The sequence below is a fragment of the Apis florea genome, unplaced genomic scaffold (assembly GCF_048593485.1).
Source record: "Apis florea isolate Af1SG1 unplaced genomic scaffold, ASM4859348v1 contig_1914_pilon, whole genome shotgun sequence".
Classification (NCBI taxonomy): domain Eukaryota; kingdom Metazoa; phylum Arthropoda; class Insecta; order Hymenoptera; family Apidae; genus Apis; species Apis florea.
The window spans coordinates 1217768-1232087 of NW_028256504.1; the positions used below are offsets into that span (position 1 = coordinate 1217768).

The 14320-nt window shown below is 39.3% G+C and overlaps 1 protein-coding gene across 1 annotated transcript; it reads left to right on the forward strand.

The window, feature by feature from the left end:
* The first annotated feature begins 417 nt into the window (after positions 1 to 417).
* Positions 418 to 14023, forward strand: LOC147658594 (uncharacterized). The gene is made up of 5 exons (XM_086915118.1): positions 418 to 495; positions 1710 to 1749; positions 13407 to 13539; positions 13636 to 13812; positions 13897 to 14023. Exons 1-4 carry the CDS (start codon positions 418 to 420, stop codon positions 13736 to 13738), a joined length of 354 nt encoding a protein of 117 aa, XP_086771244.1. The 3' UTR covers positions 13739 to 13812; positions 13897 to 14023.
* Positions 14024 to 14320: the final 297 nt, after the last annotated feature.

Genomic DNA, 14320 nt, shown 5'->3' on the forward strand with positions numbered 1-14320 from the left:
GTTAAAAAGGAAAAGTTTGATCAGAAGGAGAGAAGAATTCAAAATCATTGTGGAAAAAATGAAATTCGATGGAGAAAAATTATTTTTCTAATGCATTTACCTCGTATACCGCGATAAATTTTTAAACTTAGGTTAGATTAACTTGCTCGAAGTGGAAAGTTTAATTGGAAAAGCGAATACAAGCGAGATCTTTATTTCATCGAGTTGTCAAGCGCGAAATAAATATTTCACTCGCGCTTTTTTTTTTCGTCTCTCTCTCTCTCTCTCTCTCTCTCTCTCTCCTTTCGTATAAACGGGAAAAAAGGGGGATGAGAGGGGATGCGAAGACTCGATACGATCCTCTAATGGAATTTATTACGCGCGTCAGGCCGAGTTAATGCATAGCGGCGCGGACACAATGATTGCCAGCGCGGGACAATGCGATTTCAGGTTGTGGACAGGGCGGTAAAGCGGTATCCAAAGCATTTAGGTTTTGATGCTCGATGTCGACAACCAGTGACGGCTGCGTTTTAACGCTTTTCACGGCAAGTGGGCGACCAGTGTTCGATGATCGATCAAGATTGATGCACTATATGATACACGCGGAATTTATAAGAGCGTGTACGTCAATCGCGTGAGTGGAACGAGTCGATGATTTGCGAGAGTGCTTTTTTTTTTCCCGTCGTTCTGTGAACAATCTCGGAAATTTTAATATCGATCGTAACAGGTATTTCTAGTTTTGAATCGTTGAATCTCATGATGAAACGGTTGTTGACTTTTTGATTAAACGTAAAATTTGATGCTCGAAGGATCAATCGTATCGTTAAATGAAAATGCGTGATTTTGGTTATTGATTGAATTTTAATTTACCTCTACTACCAGTTCAAAAGTTTTCTCAATCTTCCAAACAATCAGCAGTTTATTCTAATCATTTTAAATCCCACAATATCCAAATAATCTTTAAATAATCCAAAATAAAACGAAACGAAAAAGAAACAAATACTAATACCACTAAATTATCGCATAAGTTAAAAGCCAAACACAAATTACAAAGCTAATTGTAGAAAACGAAAAATAAATAAAGTAAATCCAAAAAAAAAAATCAAGATTTCCCTCGAGAAACGAAATAAAAACGCAGCCTAAAACCGACATAACCTAAAAACATTGGAAAGGAAATAGGAGAGAATCGAAATCCAAATACCAAAAAACAAAAAAAAAAAAACAGGATCCAAACGTCGAAATGGCGAAAATGGCGTAAAACATCGATAAAACGGGAAGCAACGGATCACAACTGGACGCGCGTCAAATAGACGCGTTGATCGTTCGAACAACTGCGATCGGTCTGTAGCAGCGGAGAGAGAGAGAGAGAGGGGAGGGCGTTTCAGTTTCATTACATTGGCGTGGAAATCGGGAGTCAGCGATTACGATTTAACTCCCCACTACCCCCTCCACCTCGCCCAGCGTGGTGTCGATCGTGTCGGCAGCCCGTTCTCGGTGGCCGCCGCTCGTGAACATCGCGGAATGACGTATCGGTACGTGCGGTCGTTTTAACCGTTTTAACGGCTCGGCCGGGGAACGAGTGTCGGCAGCCATCCCCCGAAACTCGTGTACACACGCGTGTATATACGCATCGGGCACGCGAGATCTCATCGAGCCGAGCTGGCGCGTCACGATATCGATTCCAATTCACGGCCAATCGCGGCCAGGAGAGCGAGCGTGTCGAGTAAGAGGGACTGGAGAATTGGGGGAGAAGGAAGAGGTGGATAACAAGTGAGTAAAGAAAGGAAATGAGCGAGAGGAGGAAGAAAGTGAAAGAAAGAGGAAAAGGAGAGGATGAGAAGAGAGAAAATGAGAGAGAAAGGAAACAGCGTGTGAATTAATGCGTAAGAAAGAGGGAAAAAAGAAAGTGAATGTGAAAGAAAGAGGAAAAGGAGAAGAGAGTGAGAGAATAGATGGTGAACGGATAAGAAAGAGAGAGGAAGGAAACGAGCGAGTGAAACTAGAAAATGAATGAACAAATGTAAGAAGAGAAGAATCGAATGAATTAATGAGTAAGAAAGAGAAAAAAAAAGAAAAAGTGAGCAAATGAAAAAGAAGCGAGGAAAATAGAAGGATAAATGTGAAAAATAAAAAAGGAATAGTGAATGTAAGTAAGAAAAAGGAAAGGAAATGAGTGAGGATGAATGAGCAACTGAGGAAAAATAAAAAAAGATAGAAAGTGAGTGAGAGGAAAAGGAAAGGAAATATGTGAATAAAAGAAAAAAGAATAGCGAATAAAGTGAGAAAGAAAAACAAAGAAAAATTACGTACAATGTGTGAGTAAAAGAGAAAGAAAAGTAAACGAATAAGAAAGAGAAGGAGAGAGAATAGAAGTAAATGAGCGAATGAACGAGAGAGAAAGAGAGAGAGAAGGAGAGAGGGAGAGAGAGAATACCGAATTAGCAGTATTGTTAATGTAGTAATCGAGTGTTTCATCGTTCGATGATTCGCCCGGGATTGGGCGCGACCGAGAGGATGAAAGGTCGAAAGGGAGAGAGCGAATGGATGGGTATAACTGGTAAAACCCGCGGGATGACGAGAGGGCGCAGCACGTGTGTATCCAGCATGTGATACAACGTGTTGTCATTCGGGCAAACGTGTATATTGATGCCGGGGTGGCGGGGGTATTTTTGTCACTGCGATCCTCCGGTGTAATTGGTTTGACGATGGAAATTTCGCGCGCGCGTTATTACGCGGGAAGGGAGTAATACATAGGCGACATACAGTCCTAGCCATAAGTACGCTTTTGCACGTTTTCTCGATCGTAATCGTTACGTAAGAATTTTTCTCGAATCATCGGTGAACTAGAATTGAAGTTTGTGAAGTTGTGTGAAGACGATTTGGAAAAAACAATGATACGATATAATAGGATTCTCTTTGATTCCTACAATTCCTAGATTTTCTTGTTCCATTTTTTTTTTTTTTTTGAATATACAATAATGTATCGAGTATTATAAATTTGAAAACTATTTTGCACTGATTGGCTTAATGAATTAATTTTTCACTTTGTTTTGTATCAAACGTAATACACGAGTGAAGTGAATTTACATAAATGAAGTTCCAATAATATATTTACCAATAATTTGACAACTCAACAATAAAATTAATTCAATTTCTTTTCCATCAAATCTGTCATATGAAATATGACACATAACATTCCGGCTATTATATATTTCTCATTATTTTAATTAATATATTTTTCGCTCAATATATAAAACTTTTCATAATTCTTCTTTTGACTATTCCGCGATAAAAATATAGATACACTTTTGAATGATTTATCAGATATTAATTATAAATGTTATTTTATAATAATAATTTATACCGTATGCCATTAAAAATACGAAGCGTATTTGTGAAAGCGAGTGTACACACTCGATGACTGGGTGCATATGGAGGAACGATGCAGCATGGAACGATGTAAAATGTTAATGCCATGGTGTTATTATTTAGCCGGTGAGGCGGAATTTCGCAGAGGGTAATCGTAATATAAATCCAACGCGGAAGGCGAGAAACGCGAATATTAAAATTTCATAGTGCGCCGTTTTAAACCGCGTAAAAAATGGACGCCTGCAGCTGGAGCGAATTCGAAACCTTTCGTGAAATTCCGTTGGAACGATCGTGCGAACGAGTTTTTTGCGAGCGAACAAGCAACAGCGGTGTTTCGTGGTGTATTACAAAAATCGTTACTCTAATTTTTAAATTTGGAAAAGAATAGTGAAACAACTGAGACGATTTAATTAAAAAAATTGAATTACATTATTTAGAGATTATAATATGCATATGAATTTAATTCTCTCTATAAATTTATTTAAAATTATAAAACTTTACTCAGTCAAGTCTATTCATTGATATAAAATAGGAGGAGTATCTAATTTAAAAATTTAAATACTGAAATCTATAAAAATTTATTCAAAAGATTATGCTATTATGCGTAGAAAAGGAATGTCAGTCTAAGTTTTGAAATCACTTTAACAAAAAATTCTTTTAACTACTAATTTCTACATAATTAAACAATTATTCTTTGTTTTTTCCCTATTCGTGTCAGAATGACAAGACAAAACAGCATCGAAATTATTAAGATATCAACGTTCAATTCTTACATCATATGACATAAGGAAACTCGTTGAATCAATGTAACAATCTTCTTAACTTCTCGCCGCAAGATGGACAACGAAAGACACGACATCTACGAATCTCTCGAATCCCCACCAGCATCGAGTTAGATAGAAAAATCCGTTAAAATTAAGAACCGAGATAACCACGGTTCTCGAGGCATCCTCTTGACCGATTCTCGCCGATACGCGGCGCCACCGTCTCCGCTCGGCATGAATTATTTCGCTCGTTCCGCGCGAATAAAACGCACAAACGGCCGGTCTCGCGTATTCGTGTAGCCGACGTGTACTCGCCGTTTGTCGAGCGGGAGCGACGTTCATTCGTTTTTCCGAGGCAAATGAAAAAGCTCGACGATGCATAGCGGCCCATGCGCCGCCGACCACCGCTCCCCTCCCCTCCCCTCTCCACCGTTTGTCAAAACTCTTTATTGCCGTTCCACGGCCGCTGTATTCAAAGCGAGGACTCGAATATACAACGCGCGGTGTCCGGAAAAGTGCGCGCCGCTTCAGTTTTATATATATATGTATGTATGGTGTATATATATATATAGTTTTATATATATATATATAGTTATATATATATATATATATAACGCGGCTGGTTTCGGTTTTATTATTACCCCGACCTCTCCGCGGCCCTGTGGCCCACACCAGTGGAAAAATATGCGACGATGCGCCAAGCGGGATGGGCCGTTTTGCCGACCCTCTCTCCTCGAACCGGCCGTAGCTTGTTCCCTTCTGATAAAGCGCGATGAAAGCGCGAGAGGTACGCGGCGGGCGTGCACGGTGACAAAGGGAATTTTACCAGATTTTATTACGTAATAAATGAATCTATGTGTGTGTGATGTGTGTGTATGAGTGATTTTAATTAACGTTCCGGAACTTTTGTTTTTTTTTTTCTTTTTTGTATAAAGTGATCTTCTGAAGCTCTGAAGTTTCATGGATTTAAGTTTTGGACTTTTGAATTTTGAGGTTAGGTTTTTTGTTGCTTCTGATTGTGATTTTTATGGCGATTCCATCTGCTTTGAGTAAACTTTTATGGGTTTAAAAAAAATGTTTAAATTTGAGAATTAGGTTAGCACATGTAACACAATCTTCTAGTCTATTTATTATTTACAGGTCAGAATAGAGTAAAATATTCTTGAAATTTAAAAGTCAAGTTTGGTGTTATCTGATACATCGTATCGTCAAAGAGATTTAAAGTAAAACGAAAAAAAAATTTTCCGCTTGAGGAAAATATGAATAAAATTGTGCTCGCACTTGAACAGATATATATCTTCGAAATACAAATTAGATGGATTTGTACTTGCTTTAAATTTACAGAATGTACATTTAAAGTGATTAGAATTAAAATAACATTATAAAAGTAATTAGTCTTGATTTTTAAACATCTGTACACACTTAATAATTGCAAACACAAAAACAAAATTATGATTTAACAATTTGAAACATATCCAAAGTCGCGATAATCAGCCAACATTCAATCTTATCCCCTTATTCATTAACGCCAATAATTTGTGTTCCACAGAGTGTGACTATGCATCCATCTTGTGTAACGTAGGTAACAGCAGCGCCTCGGGTGCTCATGAATAAAAGCGCGAGTAGACGGACAGAGCACGAGGCATTAGCGGCCGTAATACCGACTATGTTCAACATGCTCACCGGTTGTGCGGAATTTTGTTTCTACAGCGGTCAGTTAGGGGCTATGGTAAATTTTCCTTTTTTCCCTCTCCCTCTCCCTCTCCCTCTCTCTCTCTCTCTCTCTCTCTCTCTCTCTCTCTCTCTTCTCTAGAGCAGTTTTTCGTTGGAAATAACGCGCGTTCGTAACTCTGTGACAGGCCAAGTGCTTTAAACAATTCGCGATATCCGTTGAGAAATGGCGGCTAAGTACCAACCAGTGAAGATCAGATTCTTTCTCCATTCTGTTAATTCTATCCTATTGTGTGCAGATATTCTACCATTGAAATATTTGGAAAATTCTCTGTTTGAATTATAAAGGATATCGTTTTCTCTTATTATTTCTTTTATGTCTCTTTATCCGAAGTGTGACGAGGTATAAAAGATATAAGTATGAATTTGAGAATCTTGAGGGAATCTTAATAATTCATGGATTACATTTGTCAATTTGTTTACTAATAACAAAATAATACAATAAATTTATTTATTTTAGTTATTTAATAATAACAGGTTGAACGAATATTTTATCCTGTTCAACTTTCGATATTTAGAATTGGCACACTAGAATTTAAAATTTTGAATCGAATCAATTTCTACGAGAAGAAAAAGAAGAATTAATGATCGAATAAGAAAAATTTCGGATTCGTCCCCTGATATTTCACCAGTCTCCACACCATCGTGCGTTATCAGTCAAATAAATTCATGCTCCATCTTAAATGGGGCACCAATCTCGCTCGTCATTTTTTACGAAGGGGTCTCGACGGATTGAACAATATTGACACTCGAGCTGGAAATCGCCATGGACAATCGAGGGCACGTCACGGATGGTGATTCTGTCGTCCAGTTTCATCCCCATTTTCCTCTCACAGATTCATCAAATTTCTCCTTGACAAAATCCTTTCGATATTTATATATCATACGTACAGGGTGTTCTAATTTTGATACATTTAAACGTGTAAAATTATTTATGCACTATCCAAAAAATTATTACATTATCGTTAGTAATTATTGGTATAACTGTACAATTTTCCCTGCACGAAAATTAATTTCATCAAATTATTTTTACCTTAATCGAAGAGTTTGTAGTAAGAGTGGGATTGATTTATTTGAAATATTAAATAAAAAGTAATAATTCGTATAAAAGATTGAAATATAAATCGAATAATCCAATAACTATTAATTGTTTTTATTTAATAAATATTATTTAATTTTATTTAATAAATTTTATTTAATTTATTTAATAAATAAACTAAAAGAATCATAATTTTCTTTACTATATTTTACACAATACATTTCATCAATCTAAATTCTTTCCAATATTCCATTCTAATATTCATCTCTACGATCAATTTACATTTACACAAAAAAAAAAGAAGAAAATTGAACATCCTGCATATATAATACAAGCAATCTTTAATCTTAAAATAAATTAAACAAAATTATCGTACTCGATAAATTTATACACGAAACTCGGACACCCTGTGTATGACCAGGGCAATCTTCGAAAAGGAAGAGAGGCACCGTTACGAGGGGATGAAAAACGAGGGGAGGGGTAACGAAACGAAGTTATACGAGTCGTCCAAGTGGCGAGGACAAAGGGACCGTTTTATTATCGAGAGTCCCATGACCGATTCGAAAACTCCTCCGTTTCACGCGTTGCAATAATATTTTCTCTCCCTGTCCCCCCTTCCCACCCCTCCATCCAGGAGAGTCTGCTAATTTATGTCGTGCTGCACTTAACGGGTCCTCCTCCCTCGCTAGGAAGCGCGTGGCCACCGGAAACGGCGTGGTTCCATGCGTGACGATACCCAACGTGCACGTGGATCTCCTCTCCCTGGGTGTTGTACTTTTTGTCCGAGATTGTGCGAGAGCCTTGGCCGAGGCGAATCGAGATAACAGGTGCAGAGTGGTTGGTTTGGGCGCAATAATTAATTGTTGTGATCAACGAACGAGATTGACGCGGATAGTTTAATAAATCGACAAGTATTATAAACGAATTAGGATGTAAGTGGAAATTATTTCATTATGAAAATAAACTTTTGATAATTGAAATCTGTATAGTCGTTTTAGAGTTTTGATGATAATGTTGATAATAATAAGATATTTTCGTAAATCAATATTTCGTAAGGTCTATCTGGATTTATTTGGGTGAAAAGTGAGACCACCTCCTTCCTCGATCAACCTTTAAACTGTCATGGTCGTTAAAAGAAACACAAATGTTCCGCTTTACCCCACTTTCCCCCGATGAAACGAGGAGAAACAATGGGTGAAAGCGCGTAGAACCAGAAAACTGCGCTCTCCTCCTCCATTGGGATAACAATGGGCGTCCGAAAAAAGGGGGGGTGACTGCGGATAATTGGCCGGCGCGTTTGCACAGCGTCAAAAACGCGAGGTCAATCTCCCTTCGAATTCACGAGGGATGAAAATCGAGGTCGAATGCTGGAACAATTTTATTCTACTTTATTTATTTATTTTTTCATCATCGTGGAAGATGAATGAAGAGAGAAGATGATCGTTGGAAAAAATTCGAATTTGCGTTCGAAAGTGAATAATCGTGCGCTTCGTTGTATTTGTTTTTTAGCTACATAATTAAAAAATTAATTAAAAATCATTCAGGTACAAGTATCCGCCCGTTGAATAATTAATAAACGTTCGCGACTCCCGGCTTAATGTTATTCAGGGAGCCGATTTGATTTTCATTCTACAAAGTCGAACGTAACACCGTTCGACCATTAATACCACGTGTATACGCGCGTGCATTATTATGTGCGGCATAGTAATCGCTCTTGGGAGCGAGCCACTCGGCATCAGAATCACGTTTCCCATAATCTCCGCTAATCTCATAAATAATGCGTGGACTACGTGCGATCCGCTCTCGCGCGCCACCTACGAAAACCAGACATTCGTTTACCGACACCGTTCGCGTCTCTCGCGACCGAATGACATTTGAAAATTGTCTCGCCTTGAGAACTGTTGTATCGAGATATTATTCCATTCCACTTAACAACAATTGAAAATAATAACGGAGGTTAACCTAATCTCTTTCAAATGTAGATGGAGTTCGTGATCGATTCAACTTGCGAAGTGAAGCTAACCTAACCTCAATTAACTTAACATATACGATAAAGATTTTCACGATGTTTGTAACATATTTCTAGTCAAATTTAACGAACAAAGTAGATTGTAGAATTTTATTAGCAAAATATTAGCAAAGTATTGATCATTAAAAAATTCATCTCCCGAAATAAACTTCGTCGAAATAATATTCGCGTTATAACTAACAACCGTACACAACCAACAACTCGAGAGTATACGTGTCGAGCTTGTATAAGCAAATATTAACAGAGAAACGTTAAACCCCTCCTCCCCCCCTCCTCCCTCCTCCTTGTATCGCCGCACATTCGTCACTCGTTTCGACGTTATATGGATCCGACTCGGCAATTCTCCGCTTACGTGACACGCGCTGAGTCGTTCTCTCGTCTATCACGCGTGTCTATTATGCGTCCATAGAGCCGCGAGAAAGATACACACAGGGGCTAACGTTAATCTGGCATGCTCTTAGGGTGGATTCGTCGTGGTATTGCCACTCCGATAAATAAATCAACTCGTAAGCAGCCACCATTAGGGTCCTGCGGTGTGTATATACGCAACTCACGCCCCACGCACTCTTATTTCGCATCCTCTCTTTCTCTACTTTTTCACGGTATCCCCGTCTTTTACTTTGTCAACGCTTTTGCACGACGTGTGCTGGATCACGATCTGAAAATTCTGGAGCCATTTTTTTTTTTTTTTTTTTTGATAACACAAAAGTTAGAATCGTTAGGATTTATCAGCGATTTTCGATTCGATTGTTTTTTCCGCGTCGATATTTTTCAAAAGATTTGTATTTTTTAAATTGGACTCGACACAATCGCCCTGTAAATTATCCAATTGCAAACAATAATATTGTAACTTATATACAGTTTAACGCAACTATCACTATATCTAAGAATACGAAGAAGTAGTGATGGAAGAACGAATAACGCTTTTCAAACAAAGAAAGTCGGTTTCATAAGGATAGGTCACTGTATATAAGAAAGTAGTGACGGGAACGAATATCGCTCGAGCAATTTTTTTCAAACAAAGAAAGTCGGTTTCATAAGGATCACTGTATCTAAGAAAGTAGCGATGGGAACGAATAACGCTCGAGCAATTTTTTTCAAACAAAGAAAGTCGGTTTCATAAGGATCACTGTATCTAAGAAAGTAGTGATGGGAACGAATAACGCTCGAGCAATTTTTTTCAAACAGAGAAAGTCGGTTTCATAAGGATCACTGTATCTAAGAAACTCGATTGTTAGAAATAGTGATGGGAATGAACCGACTCGAGCAATTTTTTTCAAACAGAAAAGAAACCAGCTTTAAAGCCTAGTGAGCTAAGTGGCTCGAATTATTCGGGCCAGAACGTTCGTAAGAAGCCATAAAGGAGGGAGCAGAGATTCGTAAGCGGAAGATTTGTTACACGGAGAGAAAAGGAAGAGATTCGAAGACGGTTCGAGCAGAAATAATCCCCGTCACCGTGCCCCCGGTCTGGCAACAAGGGTGGAAAAAGTGGATAACCCTGGTTTCGAAGCTGGTCTCCCCGGCTAAGATGATGAATCTAGCGCGGAAGCACTTATGACGTACGACTCGGAAAAGCTTGGCCCGGGGGTGGCAACCCCCGCGGCTTTGTTTTCCGCATCAGTGGCGCCGCCCCTCGCCGGATTACCCGGGGTGATCAGCTATGAAATTAACTCGCTCGCTCCTCTCCCCTCCATCCTCCCCCTTGCCCACCTATCTCCTCCCCGAATTTTACATTCTTTGGCCCCGATTAATCGGATTGGCTGGCCCGCCTCGTGAATTAAGATCGCGTTTGTTTCGCTGTATAGATAGTAGTCGCTCGTCGAGGCGTTTAGTTAGATCGACGCCATTTCCTTTTCGAATAAGGAAAAAGGAATGCGGTATCAGCGATTTAAACGTGGAAATGGAATTCAAGTTAGTTTGATAAAAAGTATTTGTGTAATTGTTATGTTTAAGTAATTAGTTTGGCTAGTTTGGCATTCGACACTAGCGCCACGTGCACCATTAACTTAACCTATACTTAATATATACGAACACAAAATGATTTCGTACAACAATTTTTATTCGATTTTAAGTAATGTATTGATAATTTCTAGTAGATCGATATTTTTTCGATCACGTATTCACACGTACACTTCATAAATTCATAATAATAAAAAGCAGAACGTTTGGTTTAACGAGAAATCAAAAAAGGAGGAATCGTTTCACAATCCTCCCCCTTTTTACCCACGCGTCACGTTTCCTTTTCAAAACGGATTCTTTCCACCACGGATGGATCATTATATTCCATCGTTCCATCGTGTTTTTGCGCCACGAACGTGCCACGAACGCGGATCCACGGATCTGACGCCGCGTGACGCAACCGCAGCAACTCTCTCCAACCGGATGGAACATCCCCCTGCTGTCGCCGCTCGTACGATGCACACCCCATCCCACGTCCTTCGGGACGTATCGACTCGATGGAAGAGTGTCGTGGACGTGTTCCTGGCCGAAGGCCGCGTAATTACGGGTATCTTTTATAGGCAGGAAAGGATAGATATTTATACAGGCGACGTGTAGGATGATCGAGGAGGCCCTCCTCTCGACGAGGATGACGGGACCTTTCCATCTATCCCCGAAGTATATACAAGGTGATTCAGACGTCGATACTTGAGACGTGTGCCTGATGAATTCTGTTGAATATCCAGAATTTGCTTTCTGGATAAATCAGATTTAAACTTGGTGAATCTAATAGGATATTAGTAAGAAGGAAATGCAACGATCCATCGGTGTGTTTCATTATCGATCAGACTTGGTATTGTAAGCAAACAAACGAAGACACGTTCTCGAATTCCGTTGAATGGTCGTTTAACTTTCGTCGTCCAGCACGTTCAAGCTTTTCAAAAGGGGTGGGATGTAGTCCACGAAAAAAAGAGAGATATACAGGGTGGTTCGAAATATTTATAAAGTGTGTCGATCACGTCGACGATAATTGTAAAAATGCTAGACCAATAATAACTTCAAATACGTAATCGTTCATCGATATAAAACTGTCTAAATAAGAATTGCAGACTTAACCTAATCTTACACGATTAATAAGGCGGGAAATTTGAAATCTGAGCAATTAAATCTGACAAATTGTGTGACGAAATAATTTTACAAATAATTCAATGCGGCTTAATCCTTTCCTTATTATTCATTCTCACACTGTTTACTTTCGTATTGAATAGAACGTGGCGGTTGTTCGTCGAATAACAGAAACGCGCCTCGAGCGCGAATTCCGTATTTATGGCGACCATTTCTGGCAAATGACCTGGCATTATCGACGAGGTACGAGGGTGAGTCGCTTAACTGAAACCGCTTGGCTCCATAAATATTGATTTCGCCATAAATTGTTGCGGCCGGAAGCGGCGCTGTTCTGTATATAGGGCTGTAAGATTTGTGAATCTATTTGAACGATTCCCTTTGTTCTTCATCTCGCACAACTTGACCTATCGAATAATAATATCGATTCCAATTCGTAAGTACAGCAAATATAATTGGATTATTGAAAAAGACAGTTTGAAAAAATAAGGAAAATGCAAAATTCGTTCAATTTTCAAGTTAAATCTAAAGCAACGACGTTAGAGCCAACCAATAATATTGAAAAAAATGCTTCCAAAGGTCAAAACAAGTAGAAAATTTGGAAAAAGCCTTTAAAAACAAATTTTAATCCTCCACAGTCGAAGACAAGAAAGTAGACAACATTTGTCACTGGATGCTGGATGGGATTAATTTGGCCAAATCGATCGAGCACAGTGTCTCGTTATTAAACAAACAAACGTGCAATTTCGGAAAAACTTTTGCAGAAACGCGCCCCTTTGTTACCCTTTCGAGATATCTCCCGGATCAAATTTCCAAGATCCGGGAATAACCCGAAAAAATGGGGAGATCGGAAAGTTTCTGAGGTTGGCGGCACCGCAAAATTGGCTTTTCAATGGATCCAGGCTTGAAAGTTGGCTCGATTGCCTCTCGTGGCGGCGGCCAGGCAGCTAGAAGAGATTTTAAAGAAGTTCCCCAAATTGCGCGACGATCTCTCCTTCTGGAAAACTACACTCCTCCTCGCGTGTTCCTCCACCACCTTGGATTCCACCATTTCGTGGAAAAACTTTTTCATACTGTTGCGTCCCCCCCCCCCTTCGATTCCGCATTCATGCGCGCGAAAACGATGCAGATGGCGCTCGCATAATAAACGGCCAGCTGCACGATTTTCCGGAATAAAACGGCCTGAATAAATACGCGCAAACCGGCCATCTATTGTGCCTCGTTTTCTTGCTCCATTACCCGTCCATCGTACGAAACAGTTAGAAAAGTCGACTCGACATAACCTCACTTTTCGATGATTTCGTATTTTCATTTTCGCAGCGTGAAATTCGAATACGAAACAAAAAAAAAAAAAATGATAGAAAGAAAGATTCGACGAATAACACGATTCGTTTTATTTTATTATAAATTGATGATATACCAATTTATTTTACAGGCGTTTCTGTTTTCGAAAGTAACGCGAAGAGGGACGTGTTTAACCGTGAAGCGTGGTTCGAGCAGAGCTCGCACGGCGGCGCTTTTTGCCACTGTTGGCCGTTAAATCGGGAGAGAGGTTACTTACGACGCAGGTAAGTAGCGATGTAAGTGGTTGTAGACAACCGGGACCCGGTGTCATAAGCAGCAGCCGCCGCCTAATGAAACTACAAATCTCTGCCGCCCTTTAGGCACCACCTGTTCTTAGCGCAGCTAACACATCCGCCGCCGCAACAACGCGCTTGCATGCGACACGCCGCTTATGAGAGCCTAGGGGATTATTTCACGCGCTGACACGATCTTCGAGGACGGCTTTCTTACCTACGGCCAATATCACGTCTTCTATCGCTGGTGGAAATTGAATTATGGTATGGTGTTCTTTTAATTTTTTTTTAGACCAATTTTAAAGGTTATGATCGAAAATGTAAATTTTTGAACATTTTATTCAACAGCAATTCTCTGTAATCGGATGGAAGAGGAGCTGCCTGGGCCTTTTATCTTATGTAAATTTGAATGTTGTGTATCTTTACGAGTTTCGATAATACAATTTAAATAAAAGTAATTCAATCACAGTGTTAACAGAGTGGATTATTTGTGTAACAGTGTACACTTGCCAACTATTGCCCAAAATTTAAATTAATAAAAAGATCCGTTAATATTAAAATTCATATTGCAAAAGAATCTAAAGAATTTTTCAAAATTTAAAATTCCAGAAATATTATCATCCCATACTTGAACGATATTGATTCGAATCGAGACGACTGTGCATAATTCCACGCCACAACAACGTACACGAGTCATTCATATCATAGAGTCATTCTCCTTTAATACAAAATAAACAACCGAACGGCCAACGAAATCCACACGGTACAATGG